The sequence below is a fragment of the Eublepharis macularius genome, chromosome 8, assembly GCF_028583425.1.
Source record: "Eublepharis macularius isolate TG4126 chromosome 8, MPM_Emac_v1.0, whole genome shotgun sequence".
In the NCBI taxonomy this organism is placed as follows: domain Eukaryota; kingdom Metazoa; phylum Chordata; class Lepidosauria; order Squamata; family Eublepharidae; genus Eublepharis; species Eublepharis macularius.
Genome location: NC_072797.1, coordinates 87,132,696 through 87,151,221, shown reverse-complemented (window position 1 = coordinate 87,151,221; position 18,526 = coordinate 87,132,696). Strand labels below are relative to the sequence as shown.

The window sequence follows — 18,526 nt, the reverse complement described above, 5'->3', positions numbered from 1 at the left end:
CTATCCAACCTGTCCCCCAAACTCGGTTTAGCGGGTGACATCACCTGTAGCCATAGCTGCTGGTGAATGCGATCCCAAGGAAGACTGGTGTTTAGAGCAGCCCTCATCCAGAACTCCTCATCGTACTGCAACCAAGCAGCTCCAGAGAAGCCCGTATATCCTTTATAGATAATGTCTAAATATTGAAACAGAGGCGCTGCCCTATGCAGTTGAGCCCGAGACAACCGATTAGCCCAGGTCCTGTCAACTCTCCTATGCTTAAGGCATTCCTTGTCCCTGTCATCAAGATCATCCTTGTCCTTCTTCTCCAGCTCCCTGAAGAGAAGTGAAAAGACGTCCACGTACTCCCCTTGCAGAATTTTATCCCTAGTCACCTGGGTCAAATGATTCACAAAGGGCATGGGTGTATCCCCAAAAGGCAGAGCATTAAATGGGACATTGGCATATATCAATAAAGGGTATGAGTAAACCCCCCAAGGACCCACCATAATTCCAGGCCACATTGCAGATTGGCCCGCATACAATGAGTTAGATGCTGCTGAAGAAGGAAGTAAAGAAGGACCCGCCAGGCCCTGACTAGCCCAAGATGGGTGTGCCATTTGAGGTCAAGCTGCAGGGAATTGAGTGCCTGGGCCCGGCATCACCCTGTGGTCCACAAGTGGTGCCCTGGCCCCCAGGACCCCATGGCCAGGGGTAACCAGCTTGAGGCATAATCTCCTTAACACCGGAAACTACCGGGTCCACTGCCACCGGCACAAATTCAGTTGGTTCCTCATGCTCAAGGTCCACCACTGGAACCTCAACTTCTTGAAGAGAAGACATCTAGGAACCACTGCCTTCACCTGTCGCAGCCCCTTCTAAAGCCGAAAGGCGCATTAATATTTCTTTATTAAGAGCATCCCTGGCTGCTAGCCTACCTGACCGCTTCCGGTCCCCTCCAATGGGGGTGGGCCCTGGAACCCTTTTGGCCCTCTCCAATGCAGCCAAATGCAGCAAAATGCCCTGCTGGCTGGTGGTCTCCTCCTCCTCCTCAGATAACGAAAGCGTCAGAGGGGGCCTCTTGGGTGGCGGCTGTTAAGCAGGCTGTTTGCCCCTTGCAGGGCCAGTTCCCTTCTTTGGTGGCATAAGTGCAGGGGAAGGCTTGCACGCACCCCTGCAGCAACTTTATGCCCCATCCCCCACAAAAGCACTTCCAGGCCGGCCCTGCTCAAATAAGGCACAGCCCAGTTAGAGCCGCGAAAGTGCAGTGCTTGCAGGCTGACTGCCACGGCCAGTGCCCCACTCTTGCCGTACTCCCTCCCAAGAAGCGGGCCTGCAGAGGGCCGCAGTGGCGCAGCACACTGAGCAAGCCTCCATGACTGCTGCCCTCCCCAATGCTGCGCTTCTGCCCAGAGACAGGTACGCAGAGGACCGCCTCAGTGCATCGCGGTGTGGCAATGCACACAACCACCGCACTCCTCCTGGATGACGATGTGCTCCTCCTGGATGCCACCGAAGCTGCAACTGATTGCCACCTCCGAATCTGCTGCCGCCGAAGCCACCACCAAATCTGCCGCTGCTCCACCGCAAACGCTCAGGGGAGCAGGCAAACGTCCTGCCTCACTGAGCGTCTTTCAGCGACTGAGGCCGAGGTAAGGCAGAGCCACCTGAACAGGCTAGAGGCTCCACCCCCAGCAAGCCCCAGATGCCCAGGAAATGCATTGCCTTTCCTCCTTCCGAGGAAGCAAAGTGTGGCCTCGGCTTGCACGGCTTTCTGGCAGCTGAAAGGGGCTGTTTTCCTGTACATTTATAGAGCTGAATTATCTGCACAAAGACGTTAGTAAGGGTTAATGTACAACGTGTAGTATAAATTGCTTCTGTCATAGGCCTATAATGTTCTAGCCCACCCACCACCCTGTTCTTGGATTGACACTTCCATACATTTCTCATCCAACCCCAAGTGACAATAACAGAAAAGGAGGAAGGCAGCAGGTATCTCATGCTTAAGGCTGAATCTGAATTTTGCAAACTTACTAGCTGAATATAAATATGTGCCTTTTGATTGCACTTCTCTCTTGTGAAAAATGAAAACTCTCTTTTTATTTAACTTTCTCTTTTTGATTGATCAACTTCCCCCTGTAAAATGTATGCATTTCCCTGTATTATTTGTCTGTCAATTGCATAAGACCAGCATGTTAATAGCATAAAAATGGCATGTGGTTAAAATATTTTATACTACTTCTCCAATAATATGTCAAACTACAGTAACTAAGAGTAATATAAAATAAAACCAGGACTCTAAACCTATAAAAATAAGGTAAAATAAAAGCATAATAATACAACATAATAGAGGCAATACACAACTATGAAAAATCTCTCCATTAGCGGTAATTTATATATCAGCAGTAAAACATTTTTCCAAATGACTAAGGGGTCAAACAATGCACACATTTAAAAGCCAACTGAAACAAAAAATGGTTTTGTCAACAAAATAAAGTTTGCTCCAAGTGAGCACCCCAAGGAAGATTGTTGCACAATATAAAAGGCACAAAAATAGCCTAATACCTACAATGAAGTGTCATTAAAAAACAAAAACAGAAGAATTATCTTTTTTTTTTAGAAAATTTTTATTGGTGAGTATACTTTTCAAATTCAATACATACATTCCCTCAATATCTAATTAACCCTATCCCCCACCCTTTTCCTCCCCCCTCTCTATCGACTTCCAACAGCTTTCCAACTCTTACCCCCTCTTATTACTTGATAATTCCCTTAGTCTAAGCACATTCTAATTTTTTTTCCCAGGTATTCTATCATATATATCAACTATCCTATCAGTATAGCATGCTTCTATCAATTATACTATCAAATATTCTATCAGTATAATATACATCTATCAATTATACTATCAATATAGTATAAATCTTATACCCCTCAATATAGCAGACCAGTATAATATAATATAATATAATATAATATAATATAATATAATATAATATAATATAATATAATATAATATAATATAATATAATATAATATAATATAATATAATATAAAACAAAAGTCTTAGTTTAAACATATTCTATTTCTTTTAAACATATATTCTATCAAATATACTATTGTCATTATAATATGTATTAACACCCCTACTGTGCACCCTGCCACCAATGTGGCACCGCACACAGCACCATACTGCACATTCATTATATAATATACAATCTGATCTACCAACATAATAGTATATATAGTATGCCCCATCAGTATATTTGTTTAACTATTCCCTTATTCATATACTCTGATAAAGGTATTACTTATCGTAACCTCCCTATCTTATTCTTTAAAAAATCAGTTCTAAATTTCACCCCTCTTCTGCTATATTATAATCCAAGCTTAGATTAAAATAGATATAAATTCTTAATGGTAAAGTCACTTCTCTCTTCTGTTTAAAATGTCTTATTTCAAAAGTTCTCAAACTGCCACAGTTCTCCTTTCACATCCCATTTTTTTTCCAAAAATTGTTTCAGTTTCGCCCAGTCCGCCAAATACTGTCCCGGATCCAGGTCTTTAAGTTTTCTTGTCATTTTATCCATCTCTGTCATGTACAGCAATTTGTAAATCCAGTCCTCTACAGTAGGTACTTCTTGCACTTTCCATTTCTGCGCATACAGTAATCTTGCTGCAGCTATCATATAAAATAACAATGTTCTATTTTGCACTGGAACATTCTCCATTCCCAAGTTTAGTAGCAGCAGTTCTGGGTTCTTATTTATTTGGGTTTGTAACACCTCCTTAATTACTTCTATTATATCTCCCCAGTACTGTTTCGCTACTTCACCAGTCCACCACATATGGTATAATGATCCTTCGTGCTTTTTGCGTTTCCAGCACTTATCTGACATTTTAGCGTTCCCCAGCGCAATTTTCTTCGGTGTTAGGTACCATCTGTATATCATCTTGTATACATTTTCTTTAATATTCATACATGTTGTAATCTTAATTGTATTCTTCCACAAGTGCTCCCATGCCTCCATTGCTATTTCTTTATGAAAATTTATTGCCCACTTCACCATCTGTACTTTCACAAAAAGTATTTTCTATTTAACTGTGACTCCTACAAGTCTCCATTCAGGATTTCCACCCACAAACACACACATATTTGTTTCATATATCATAAAAGGTAGATTCTTTCCACATGTGGTAGATGCGCACACAGGAAGCAGATTATTGGGAACAAGAGATGAAAATTGTATCAGTTGTGTTGGAGAGAAAAATTTCCTGTAACTAGAGATCTTACAGTTAAATTGTGTAGTTGTTATATCTTCAAGCACTAACCTATGATTACCGCAGCCAGCTTAGTCTTCGATAGGAATTGGAAGCAAAAAATAAGCTCCAAATTTATGATTGCATGTGAAAGTAAAAGACTACTTCTTGGTGAAAGTAATGGCCTACCAACAAAACAGGCTGTGGTTTAGGGTTTTACAAAGAATGGATCTTGTAGTAAAGAGTGAGAAATTGAATCCATACTTTCTTATGGTATGGTTCCAGTTTTATGGTACATTTTGTTCAGGTCATGTTGGTTTTCCACTTACTACAGTTCGTATGGAATGCTATGGTCTGAATGTTGACTGGAGTAGGTTGTAGGGACCACATCACTTCACTCTTGGTTCACCTACACCAATTTAGTTCACTAATTTGCTTCTGGGCTCTATTCAGTCAAGATGCTAGTTGATCTTTAAAGGCCTATATGGCTTGGGACCAGCATAATTCTCATATGCAGGAGCGGGTCCAGGGTTTCTGGTGCCTGCAGCTGCCCCATGTACGTGCACACATAGTGCACGCACCCTCAGACTGCGTGATGACATCACTGCGTGATGATGTTATCATGCAGCAAGCTGGCTGGGGAGGTTCCACATGCCGCCCTGGATGCCTGCCGTGCCTGGCCCGTGGTTGCTGCACCTGGCCAGGGGCGTGTGTTGCTGGTGGTGGCGGTGGTGGTGGCGGAGGCAACACAGGGCTGGCCAGCTGCAGCAGTTGCGGGCCAGGCACATCAGCTCCGTGGAGCACGCCTCTGCCCCCAGCACCCCCTCCGGCACCTCCTTCGGCACCTCAGCACCCGTAGCGCCCACCTCACTGCCTCAATGGTGGCGCCGGTCCTGCCCATATGACCCTGCCCATCTACTTTGGTCATATTCAGAGGCCTTGCTTCAGGTGTCTTTGCCATCTAAGGCCAGAATGGTGGCAATATGAGAAAGGGCTCTCAATCATGGTGTCCAAATTTTGGAAATTCCTCCTCAGGGAGATTTGACTGTTATTGTCTTCTGCCAGTGAAGACTTTTGTTTGGCATACTCCCAGTAACTCTTATGTGCCCACCTCTCTGGTTGTGTTGTTATGTGTGTTTGTATGTCTGTATATTTTTATTTGTTTAAATATTTCATATTTACCTTATTTTAAATGCTGCTTTAAAAGTTTTGATATATGTTGCTCGTTCCATGTGGTTGATGTATATGGCCTTATTTGGTTGCAAATGTGGCATAGAATAGTTTTAGATCAATTAATTGATACTATGTATACTCTTCTGAGTATGTGCATTTTTTATTGTATTATTTTTTTTTAAAGATAGGTTTATTTCTGTCTTTGTATGATCTATTAGGCACATTTCCAATAATTTTCACTTATGAAAGTATAAGTGTACTCTTAAAATAATAAAGGCTTAATTGTGGAAATGGGCCATTAAATCCTAAAAGTACATCATAGAAAGGGGAGAGACAGTATATGATGATCTATCAGATAACCAAAGGAAACTGAATCTTGATTTTAATTTGCACCATTTAACCAAGCTGTCAATCCATAAAATGGATTCAGTTTCGTTTTCCCAGCCATGTCGGACGTTCCTCTCCGCAGGTCCAGGGGGAACTGTCTGAGCAGGCTGACTGGGCGGTTGACCCGCGAGGGTTAACCTCCAGGACTCCCAGGGAGGGAGCCTGGATCCGGGGCGCCACGGGAAGAACCCTTGGGAAGTAATGCAGGGGGTAAATTGCCCGCTTGCTCCAACGGAGGCCGGCAGACTTGCGCAGCACCGCGTGTGCTGCTGGGCCATGGAGAATGGCAATAAGCAGATTTAAGGTGAAGACCTGTAAGTAAGCGAATCCCTTCTGATTTTTAAGCGTATGCAAAGGATCGGTGGGAATTGAAGCTAAAAAGGCGCAGACTTCTTCCCCTGCACCGAGTTTCGGAACTTAGTTGGCGCCCCCCCCCCCCCTAAGATGGCGATGAGAAAGCAGAGCCCAGCAATGAGTAAATCGGTGATGGCGACGTTACAGGGGAAGGGGGAAACACTGGAAGAGCTGGTGAGACGAGCAGTTTTCGATGCTGTGCAGCCCTTTGTAGCGAAATTGAATGAAATGGGGCAAAAGGTTGATTCAGTGGAGAGCGAGGTGAAAGCCATTAAAGAAACAGCGACCGGAGCAGAGCAGTCTGCGCATGAGAACGCAGTACTCATGAAAGCAACAAGTAAGGAAGTGAAGCTTTTGGAGAATCAAATAATAGGATTACAAGTGGACCATGCCCAAATGGTATTGCGTCTTCAAAATGTAAAAGAAGAGCAAAGTGAAAATTTAAAAGATTTGGTGTTTGGACTTTTGGCGCCATTCGCAAAGGCAACTAAAGAAGAGATAAAAAAACGATATTTTGGAATTCCGGCGGACATCTTCAAAGTATGCAATGAAGCAGCAGCTGCCTCGCGAGATTATTATTGACTTTTCATCTAAGAAGATTCGGGACACCATCTTAGACAATTCGTATAATGTGGACTTGGACTATTTGGGCAATAAGGTTAAAATATTGAAGGATGTTCCATTTTTGGCTCGTAAAAGAAGACTCAAATATAAAGGACTTGCGGCTTTCTTGAGGAAATGTGATATAAAATATAAGTGGCTGTTTCCAGAAGGCGTCTGGTTCAGATATAAAGATCAAACTTACAAGATTACATCGGATGCACAGCTGACAGACTTTTTGTTCAACCATCAGGAGTTTCAGCAGGAAGAAAGTTCGAAGTCTGAAGGGGAAAGTGGGGGGGAGGAAAGAGCGGGCGCAGCTGCTCCAGCTGTGCAGAGAGAATTAAGACCGAGACGCAAGGGGGGGGGGGAGAAGTTCTGATCCTGAATATAATCTGTATTGTATAAAACCTACCAATCTGACAGCATATTAGAAAGTTAATTTTTAAGAAAAATGAAGGGAATACAAGACATGTAGTGTAGTGTTTGTATGTTGATTTTCCCTTTCCCCAGTTCTCCCTTCCCCCTTTTTTCCCTCTCCCCTCCCCTTTATACTTTTGTAGTTTCTGTAGTTTTTTATGTTAGATATTAAAAAAAAATCCATAAAATGGTTAGCCTGGACTGGAGTTGGATTGTGTAAAGACTCTTACATCATTCATGAACATGCCTGAAAGTCGATTAGCAACTGCCCATGTCAATGAATGGAGGTGTAAGAAATATCATTAACTGTGGCCAGACTTTGTCCCCAGATTATACTTCATCCTGCTGAGATTGTCCTGAGTGTATTCAATCCTGAGGTATTTCTGTATGGCTCCAAACTGCCTTTGTTTGTGTAGCTAGAGGTACCCATTCAAGAAGACACAGGTGATATTTTCCTACTGTACTTCCTCTTTTGACTAATTTTTTCCCCCATTACTTGCTGCTCAGAGAGTAGCATCTTAGCTTCAGGTCCTTTCTGGCCATGCACAAACAAGTTGTTATTATGAATGTGAAAAATGAAACAAGTGAGTAAGAAATACACCTGGAAATCACTGGTTCAGTTCATTGAAGCAGCATCCAGAATGGAGAAACAAATGCAGGAAACAAAGTTGTAACAACAACTCTCACCACTGAAAAATTTGTGAGTTTCAGTTCAGTTCTTATTGCTCAGCAGCAGCACAGGCAGACAGACACTGGGCCTGTAGTGGCAGGTGGAAGCATCTATAACTGTTTTCCTTAACAGCAACCAACCAATTGGATCCCAAGGGGAGAGACTAAGCTCTAGCACTGTGTAACTTAGTTGGTGGGAAAGGGAATGTGCACATTGTACGTGATGGCATTCTGTCTTTGGCACTTCCTGGGCAATGTCAATGTCATTGAGTGGCTCATAGGGATTGATTTGAAAAAGGATTGCTTTGCACTGAGGAGGAGAACAGCAGATGGCACAGCACTGTTGGTGTCACCAATCCCCTTCTGTGAACTTTTACACAAAATGGAGAAAAGGCTGGCAAGAAACCAATGTCTATGTGGGCATGCGCACACAGGTTTAAGAACAGAGATGCAGCCTCTAAGTCCTGGGCTGCCACAAAGGTTCTTGTAATGCAGATTAGGGTGAAAATTGGAAAAAATGAAGAATTATTAAAGGAGAGTTGCATTGAGGAGAACTCAGGCATATGTTGACTGGGCTACCTGTTCAGTGGCTGTTCAGTGAAAAGAACAGTGTATCTATGCAGTCACCCAACACTCACCTTGATGCTTTTCCCCAAGCATTCTTTGGGGTCCATAAACACCAACCCCCATTGTTTGTGTGCTCAAACATGGTGAGTTTATGATTTGGAGGAAGGACTGTGTCTTGTACAATTTTAGTGCCATTTAGTGCAAAAACAACTGCCCTACAGCCTCGTTTCCCCACCTCCTCTGTAAAGAACACTGTGTTTGTGTACATGCACATTTAACACTTGTCTTGTAGGAGCACAACAGCAGGCCACAACTCCTGACAAGAGAAACCAAATTGAGTGGATCCAAATTGACACTGGCCCACTTGGAACAAACAAATAACAGAACGGAGTTCATTCAGAAATCTAAGATTCAAAACTGAAACTGACTTTTTTTTCAATGAACATCCTGAGTTGTTATAATCAGGGATGTGCAATTCAGGATTCTGATTCAGAAAAAAAACCCAAATATGGCTCGAATTGGAAAGATTTGGGATTCCTGAATCAGGGCCAGCATTGCTGGCCGCTTTCCGAAGTAATTTGTATCACTTTGGGAAGCTTCAGGCAAAGTGGCAGCAGCTGCTCCTGCAGCACTTTTCTAGCTGTTTGCATTGCAAACAGCAAGAAAACGGCTTTCCCGGTGTGCGCGCAGCACGCTCACCCGGGTGCCGCCATTTGCCCGCCTGCACAGAGGGAGAGAGAAGCCAGCTTTCCCAGGCATCCGGGTGCTTTGTGGGGGTGTGGCCTGGCCAATATATGCCAGCCTTGCTCCCACCCTCCGCGCAGTTTCCTTTGCAAGCTCGACTCTCCCTCCGCACCCTATTTTGTGGCAGTACAGGAATAGCCAGTCGCTGGTTTTCAAGGCCAGGTAGGAATTTTTTCACCCCTCACCTGATTGGCCATTGGCGAAGGGTGTTTTTCGCCTACCTTGCACTGCCAGTTAGGTAACTGTTGGTTAGGTTGGTGCAGCGTTATGGCAGGTTAGTTTGAATAGGCAGAGCGGGCAGGTGAGCACCCAGTGGCACCTCCCCATTGGTGGGGAATGGGGATCTGTCTCTGATCAGCTGGCAGGCTTTGTGGCTGCCAGCTAAGAGGGCAGACTGCCCTGGAACCCCCTGGAAAAGGCCTTCCCTCGGGCTTTATGGCTGGGGTGTATGGCGCTTTAAGGGGGGAACCATTCGCCTGGCCAGCCAGGTTACAGCCATGCACTGGATGGCTCGCGCCTGGGGCAGGGGGTGGTCGCCCATGCAGGTCGAGGAGTAGGTCCAGTTGACCCGTTGTCTCGACCTTTACCGCTAGTTACAGCCTTGCCGTTATTAGTTCTTGGTTAAGTTCTAGTTACTGTTGGTCAATAAATGGCCCTGTTTTTACCCTAAATGGCCCTGTTTTCACCCAAGCCTTGTTTCTCGTCTCTTCATTCCGTATAGGGGGGCAAAAGTGCTGCTTTCTTTCAAAGTTCCTGTCGCACTGCTTTTTCCCTTGATGGGAGGGGGAGGAGGGTTCCCTTCTCTTCCTCCCATGGAGGAAAAAAGTGGTGGGGAGGGAAGTTTGAAAGCGGAAAGAGAAGGGGCGATTTCAGTTTCAAACACCCACTGCCAGCTTCACCTGATGTTTCAAATGCCCCATGCTGGCTTCACTCAGTGTGCATTGTGTGAAGCAGGCATGGGGCATTTGAAAGTTCCCCTTCTCCTGCTGCTCATATGTAGCACAAGAATGGCAGCTTTGAGCAGCAGCATGCTCCGAATTTTTACGGAGCATACCAAAGCTTTTAAACACCTGAATCCCAAAACAGCTTGCCACTAGGGGTGTGCAATTTGGTATTCTGATTAGGTTAAAAATACTGAATCAGGGCTGTTTCAGGTTTTTTCAGTATTACCAAAACTTTTTCTAAATACCAACATTTTTTGGTAATACTGAAACAGACTGCTGAAAAAAAGATTTGGCCATTGTTTTCAATGAGAAAACCTTCTCCCGGGTTTCTGGGAGTCTGGGGGGGCATTTTCTGTCCAAATCACACCAAACGTGGTGGAGACCTTCTACCACCTCTCCTCTAACTAACCTCCACGTTTCAGAAAGATTGAACTTTGGGGGGCCATGTTATGCTCCCCCAAATAAGGTGCCCCCATCCTCCTACACTCTCCATGGTTCTCTATGGGGAAAAACAAGTCATCTTTCTAGGTGGCTTGGGGTGGCATTTTGCAAGCAAAATGCACCCAGTTTTCAGGAGACTTGCTCCCACCTCTTCTCCCACCCTCCACCAAGTTTCAGGCAGATTCCACTTTGGGGGGGGGGCATTTTACAGCCTCCCAAAGAAGGTGCCCCTATCCACCTCCACTCCACTATTCTCTATGGGGGAAATAAGAGAGGCTTGTTTGGCTAGGGGTGGCATTTTGCATGCAAAATGCCCCCAAACTTCAGAGGACTGCCTTCTACCTGTCCTCCCTCCCTCCATCAAGGCTCAAGCAGATCTCACTTTGGGGGGGGCATTTTATGGTCTCCCAAAGATGCTGCTCTTAGCCCCCCTTTCTCCATTATTTCCTATGGGGGAAATAAGAGAGGCTTGTCTGGCTAGGGGTGGCATTTTGCATGCAAAATGCCCCCAAACTTCAGTGGCCCATCTACTACCTGTCCTCCCACCCTCCACCAAGGCCCAAGCTGATCCCACTTTGCGGGGCATTTTATGCCCCCCAAAGGTGGTTCTCCTGCCTCACCACTTTGTCTTTCTACTGTGGGGAAGACTTCCACACCGTAGAAACATATGGGATTGGGGCTGCCAATAGCCACAGCCACAGTCCATCTGCACCCAAACTGCCAAATACCACACACACCCTCCCCAAAACCTAACCTCCCCTGTCCTGTGGCCAGCCACTTTCTATTGATTCCTGTTATGGGAAAATCTCCCACAGCAGGAACCCACAGAATGTGGCATCTATGGCCACAGGAACAGTCCCCCTTTTAAATCTCCCCCCCCACAGCCCCACACTGACCCAAAGACACCCTCCCCAACATTCCCACACCGGCCACTAACCCAGGAGCAGGCTGGCCAGCCGTCCCCCATTGTTCCCTGTGATAGGATCTTTTAAACTCTCTTTCCCTGGGCAATTATGCACAGCCCAGGGGTGCCACAATGGTGGGCACACTCCTGAGTGTGAGCTTATCCCTGTGAAAGAGCACCTGAACCACAGACACCCTCCCCCAAATTCCCCCACCACCTACAGAGATGGCTGGCCCGCCAGCCCCATTGTTCCCTATGACAGGAACCAACTGCACAACAAAGAATAAAACACAAACACACACTGAATAAAGTTTTTTAAAAAAATATTTTCTCACTTTCAAAGTACAAGTAGGCAAAGCATTGTGACACATTACACCAGCAGTCCCCCACACAGAAAAATAACACAACTTACTTAACATCAGAGAATCACAAAAACACAATTCCTGTCAAAAACACTTTGTTTCTTGAACAGCTATAGGTTATACAGCAGGGGGGCACACCAAAGGGCATGCCAGCAGTATCTTACACAAAAATAACACTTCACATTAAAGAATCACAAAAACACAATTGCTGTCAAAAACACTTTATTTCTTTAACTGCTTTAGGTTACACAGTAGGAGGGCACAACAGGGCATGAAAGCAGTTTACTACACAAAATAACACTACTCACATAACCGTTTTTGACTGCAATTTTGTTTGGGTGATTCTCTGATGTGAAGTGAGTTGTGTTATTTTTGTGTAGTAGACTGCTTTTATGCCCTGTGGCGCTAAATTTATGGTCGTGTGACGATGGCCAATGATCCACTGGAAGTGACGATAATGCATATTTTCTGAGGCTCCTCTGATTCTCTGACCCTTCTCCCCACCTCAAACTGTCCATTTGGGCTGTACAGCAAAAGATGAGATCACTCCTGTTCTTCGCCTCACAATTTGGAATGGGGAGAATTAAAACAAATTGTTTCTCTCTTCTTTACCCCTTGGGTGTCAGGTTGAGCTGGGGGAAAATTTGAAGCCTTCCTCCAGCCAAAGGAGCCTTGCTCCAACTTAAATGTTCCTTGGACAATGGTTCTCAATCTTCTGTTTCCGAGTATGCAATCTATTTGGTCATTCTGTGATGTCCACATAGACAGTCATCTATTAAGTTACTTGAAACATGTATTTATGATGAACATACTGTTGGCTTCACAAAATTCTATGAGTTGCTCTTCTATTTCATTTCATAATCTGATTTTCCAACAATAATTGATTTTGCATTCTAGTCATCTTTGATTATCAGTGCATCTTGTTTAGGTGCATGATCAATTTTTTCTTGGACACTTGCATAAAAGCTTTCAATTTCTTCCTCATCAGCCTTGGTAGTTAGGGCGTAATCCCAAATCTGAATGATTGTTACATGATTGGATTTCCATGAAATTTGATCAATATTATTTGGTCAGACCGCATTATAGCTACAGGTTGCTTGTGGTACACCTCTCCTCACTATTAGAGCAACACTGTTTGCCCTCCCAGTCAGCTTAAAGAGGCAGACACAAGACTTGGGTACTAATGGGCCACTTTTATTTGACAACAACATAAACTCTAACATGGCAAGGGCCAGCCAGGCAAAGTAGTTCCCCCCTTAAAGCTCTCCTTCCTGACTGTGAAGCTGAGGAAGGACTGACATCCAGGGGTTCCCCACCAGGCAGTCTGTCCTCTCAACTGGGCCATGAAGCAGCCAGCCACTCCTGACAGACCCCATTTCCCCACCAATGGGGATATGCCAAGGGCACTCACTGGCCAGCTGATTTTTCCCAAACTTTTTCCAAACAACCTATTCACAGCTCTACCTTGAGGCAATTATCACAACCTCTGCATGCAGTACAAGTTAGGCAAAAAAACACCTCTCCTGGTGTTCCTACCTGGTCCTGGCAACCAGTGACTAGTGAAAACTGCACTGCTACAGGGTGGGTGGATGGGCTGAGCACAAGGTAACCACTGAATGGCCCAGGGGTAGAGCCACCTTTTAAGGCATTCAGCTCTGCCCCAGTTCTTAAGTGCCCAGATGACTGGAGGCGTGTGCTGGCACTTTCCCTTCTGGGGCAGCAAAGACAGTCCTCAGCCCTAGCAGCCAGGGCTGTGGGCTGCAAAGGGCCAGATTCTTTTGAGATTTTCATTTCTAGAGTAAAACACTATGTACTTTTCTGTCCAGAAATGTCTTAATCTGTTGGACTTTAGTTCACTCACACCCACGATTACAATTTTAAATACCCCATTTCTCATTTTTACAATTTCAAGCTTAGCTGAGTCATACTTTTCACATTCCGCATTCCTATTATATTTTGTTTGATTGATTAACAGTGAAATCCTAAGCAGAGTTACTCCAGTCTAAGCCCATTGATTTCAATGAACTTAGACTGGCGTAACTCTGCTTAGGATTTATTGTGATTTAATTTATTTATATCCCACATCTCTGTTCAAAAGGACACTCAAGGCCACTAACAAATATGGAATCCTATAATAATAAAAATGATAACGTCACTATAGTCAAATACCCAAGTTTTTAGATTTGTAGAATAAGTGTAAAATATATTTTTTTTATCATTTAGAAAAAACAGCTGCTCTAGAAAACCTGATATTTTCTCACCATTTTTACTCATGGAGTATAATAGGGAGCAGAAGGGCTGGGACACCTTCTTCAAAGCATCATAAAATAGACCCATTTGTTGATTTAACTTGAAACATGGGCAGATCTTTAGTAGAGGGGACAGACAGATATGCAGAAGTTTTAGTGCTGTTTGGTGAACAAATGGCTGCTCCAGAAAATATCTAATTTCCTCCCATTTTCCCACATAGAAAACAATGGGAAAATCTGATCCAACATTTAAGAAAATGGGAATTTTCCATGGCGTGCTTTTCTGATACAATAAATACATTCCCAACATTTGATGAAAATGGTAATTTCTGTAATTACTATATGAAATTAAAATAATTTTTCAAGTGCAGCCATCCAGACACTTATTTCTAGCTCTCTCTACCTCATACTGTTTGTTAACTTATTACTTTTAAGCAGATTACTAAAATACAAAAAAATTAGACCACATTTAAATAGCTGCAAAAATCAATTACAAGTGCAAAAAGTTTCACAACTGAAAGAGTGATGCGTCTACTATTATCTTATAATAAAAGAGGCAATTTTGGAGCAAATTCAAATGGACAAGAATGGAAGCCAGTATGGTATAGTGGTCTGCACTGAGTTCAGATTTGGGTTCAAATCTAACCAGCCATGAAGTTCATTAGGTGACCTTAGGTATAGTATAGATAACAGAGACATTGTGAAGATAAAATTGCAAGACAGAAAACATGTCTACTTGTTTAGTGTAGTGGTTAAGAGCAATGGGACTCTAATTTGGAGAGCTGAGTTTGATTCCTCACTCCTCCACTTGTAGCGAGCTGGGTGACCTTGGGTCAGTCACAGCACTCTCAGCTCCACCCACCTCATAGGGTGATTGTTGTGGGGATAATAATGACATACTTTGTAAACCACTCAGAGTGGGTGTCAAGTTGTCCTGAAGGGCAGTATATAAATCAAATGTTGTTACTGTTAGTAACCTCTTGGATGAAGGGCAGGATATTGTGTGTGTGTATACATACTTTTTCAGCCCAGAATAAGTCAGAGGCACATGTTTTTTTTAAAATTGTATTGATGTCTTTGTTTACATAGCCATACATAGTCACTTCCATTATATTAACATACTCCTACATCAATACAACCTTTTCCCCTTTATGTTACCCTCCCCCCCTTCCCGTGAGCGACCAATTGGAAAATAATACTTTATACTTGCAACCATAAGCACACCCTTTGGATTTTGTCAAATGTATCTTTGTTGCCCCCCCCCTTCCCTTACCCAATTTATATACCCAAGCCATTATCTCTAATATATTATCCTCCCATGACTTTTCTTGTTTTAATATGGACAGAATGTCTGATTGAATCGTTTGATATAGATACAGGTTCCATCTACCCATAGATGCAGAGAATCTACCCATAGTCCACTTTGCCGCATCCTTCCAGCCATAAGCTATGACTGCATGTGCAGCAATGATCATTGTTTTAAACAACTCCTGTTTAGAGTTATCTACTTTATTATTCCCCAAACTCCCATAAACAATACCTTCCCTGTCAATTCTAATTTAACTTTACATAAATCCTCCATCTTTTCTAGTACCATTTGCCAAAATTCAGTTACTTTAGGACATTCCCACCAAAGATGAACATAATATCCCTTTATCTTCTTGCAATGTCAACAATTTGAATTCATTCCCTTAATCATATAGGACAATTGGGAAGGTGTCCTATACCATTTCAATATTAATTTCATCTTCAATTCTCTAAATTTTTCTATTTTTATTTCAGTCTAACTCTGGATAATAGGAGTCTTGTCCTAGCAACTTGTATTGGTATTTTCCTTAACCATGAAAATAAAATAAAATAATTCATAGATGCATATTGCATATTTCCAGTTTAGCATTCTATAGAAGACCTCATTTATCCTAATATGTTTCCACTATAATGAAATGCTTTTCATCAAATGCCCAGAAATTAAGGTTAAAAAAAACAAGTAAGACTTACCATCTCTTCGATTAAGCCTTGCAAATCCTGGGCTGTGACTACTGGATAGCTCTGATGAACTGCTGAATGATGACTGAGGCAAGGCAGACACCAGTTGATCATCACAATTATCTGTCAAAGAAAAACATCACGCTTCAGGCTCATTCACTTAAACAAGAAATGCTGAAAACTGTAACTAAAACAGAACACTGTCAAATATCTGAATTGACGTGCTTCCTCACAGTGTCCATCTTGAGTCTCAGTACTGATAAGACACATTTTATTTGATCAGTTTTTCATCATATTACCATAGTATAATTTACTGTGTTCCCTGACTCCTTTTGTACCTAACCTTACTTTGAAGTCAGGGTTGATAAATGGCCAGGAACTCACTTGCTACTATTTACTACTGTAGCAACTGACACCTGCCAGTACAGCTTTAACTTGAGTAATAAATATACCATTTATAGCTTTTGGTTCTGCTACACTATCATACTTCTAGTCAATTATTATTTCTAGAATTCATTTTAAAAGAAAAGCCTACATTAAGAGTAGAGTAAGCAGACTTCTTTTGTTCTGCCAGTGTGTGTGTGTGTGAGTGTGTGTGTGTATGCTTGAAATGTAGAAGAGACATGAAATCATTATTGGACAATTATTAGCATGCAAGTCTTGAGAGTTTTATACAAAGAAACCACAGTGTTTCAGAAAATAGGATTTAGCAGCGGTTCACAATCAATGGCACATAAGCAAGCAGATTTGAATCAATATTTTGGGATGTTAAATCCTTTTCTAGCTCAATTGCTAAACAGGACAAGCATTCTTTCTCCATTTATATTTGCAAAAAATAAATTGAGAATCAATACATGCTCTAGTTTTAGCTGAAAGAAGCCTGGATGAAATCACACACCAAAAAGTAAGAAAATGGTGCCCTGATTATGTTGTTTAGTAAAAGCAGGAAAATTATGTAAAACATCACTGTTTATAAAGCAACCAACCAATAGGTTGGAAACAGCTACACGGTTGAAGAATTATCTCTCTGGCTCCTGTGAGGATGGACCCCCCTTCTACCCAGAGCTGCGTTCAGTGAAGCTAGAAAGGTTTAGAACATTGCACTTGTCTTTAAAAAAAGGATTTAATCCTAATTCATTGAGCATTCTTTTCAATACATTAATATTTTAGGGATTTAGATGAAAAGCAATTATGTTCATTCAACAAATCATGATAAGACGAACTATGGTTCTTTCAAACACTGTTGTTTGCATATTCTGTTTAGAGCTTATGTTCAGTCAAATCACCTCACCCCAAAGTTCTTACACAAGGCTAGTTTTGCAGGTGTTCACATAGAGCACAGTTTTTTGGGCTGCTCTAGTCACGAGCCACTAAGATACAAACATAAGAGTTGCCAAGGATCCATCTAGGCTAACAAGAGCTAACTAGTTACCACAAAAATGAATCCCAGTCTTCATCAGCTACATAGAACTAAGGGCGAAACAAGAAATGATGTTTTTAAATGAGCTGGGTTCAAGTTACCAGGACCACAGCCATGCTACAGCTTCAGGGAACTAATTTTTAAAGCATCACAGTGGCCTGATTCAGTTATAGAACATGATATGCAGGGATGAAAGCTTCTGCCTCCATCCCATTTTTGAAAACGGTCCCAGGGAGGGGACCATTAGTTGTCCCAATTTGGAATTGTATGTGCAATATTCTGTAAATCTCTATCAGTGTCTTGCAACACCAGATCCCTGCTATGTTGGTAGCAACAATACCATCTAGCCATTTGCTATGATGCTGCCATAGCATAGTAGACCAAACCTGCCATGTTGTCCTCCACACAATGGCACAGAGAGTGAGGTGTGTAGTTCCTGTTGTTAGTCAGTCTCTAGCTAGAGTACATTGTCTGTTCCTCCAGCAGCAAAAGTGCCAAACAAAGCTATTGTTTTCGTCAGTCCCGTGGGAAAATTGAATAGGCTAATTAATTCCATTGGAAAGTACTGTGTTTGAGGTGCAAAGTGATATGCAAGCACTGTCAATGATGATTGGTCTGTTGATCTGTTAACACATAAATGTTATCATTATATTTTTAAATAATAAGATAGGAATGGAGAAGGGGAAATGGAAATGATTGGTAAGAACCACCAAGATGATAAAGAGTAGAACAGACACTACTCTGTAAGGGATATCATCTGGAAACACCCCATAGATCGCCCTAAAGCTATCCATAGCAATATGTTTTTAGACTCACTACTAAAGACTTGGGATTATAACAGGAAAAAATTAGTTCCAACTATTTATCGCTACACTCCTTTTATACACCACCAGGTCAAAGCAAATCCTTCTCTGAATTTTGGACCCAGTTAAATCTGATGAGAATTATAGATATGACTTCCAAGAAAGGGCTGTTTGAGAAATCTAAACTTGAAGATACCTCAGAGAATAAAATACCTTGGAGTATGTACCTGCAACTCTCTGGTCTCGCTTACCAGATTGATCTGA

At 42.6% G+C, this 18,526-nt stretch overlaps 1 protein-coding gene across 1 annotated transcript in view; it reads right to left on the bottom strand.

Moving 5' to 3' along the window:
* Nucleotides 1-17,852, bottom strand: part of CNTNAP4 (contactin associated protein family member 4) — a 358,424-nt gene extending 340,572 nt beyond the window's left edge. Inside the window, exons 1-2 of the mRNA XM_054987581.1 lie at nucleotides 17,846-17,852; nucleotides 16,052-16,162 (exon numbers count right to left, since the gene is read on the bottom strand). Of these exons, the coding sequence (XP_054843556.1) occupies nucleotides 16,052-16,162; nucleotides 17,846-17,852 (118 nt within the window). The remainder of the gene's footprint in view (nucleotides 1-16,051; nucleotides 16,163-17,845) is intronic.
* Nucleotides 17,853-18,526: the final 674 nt, after the last annotated feature.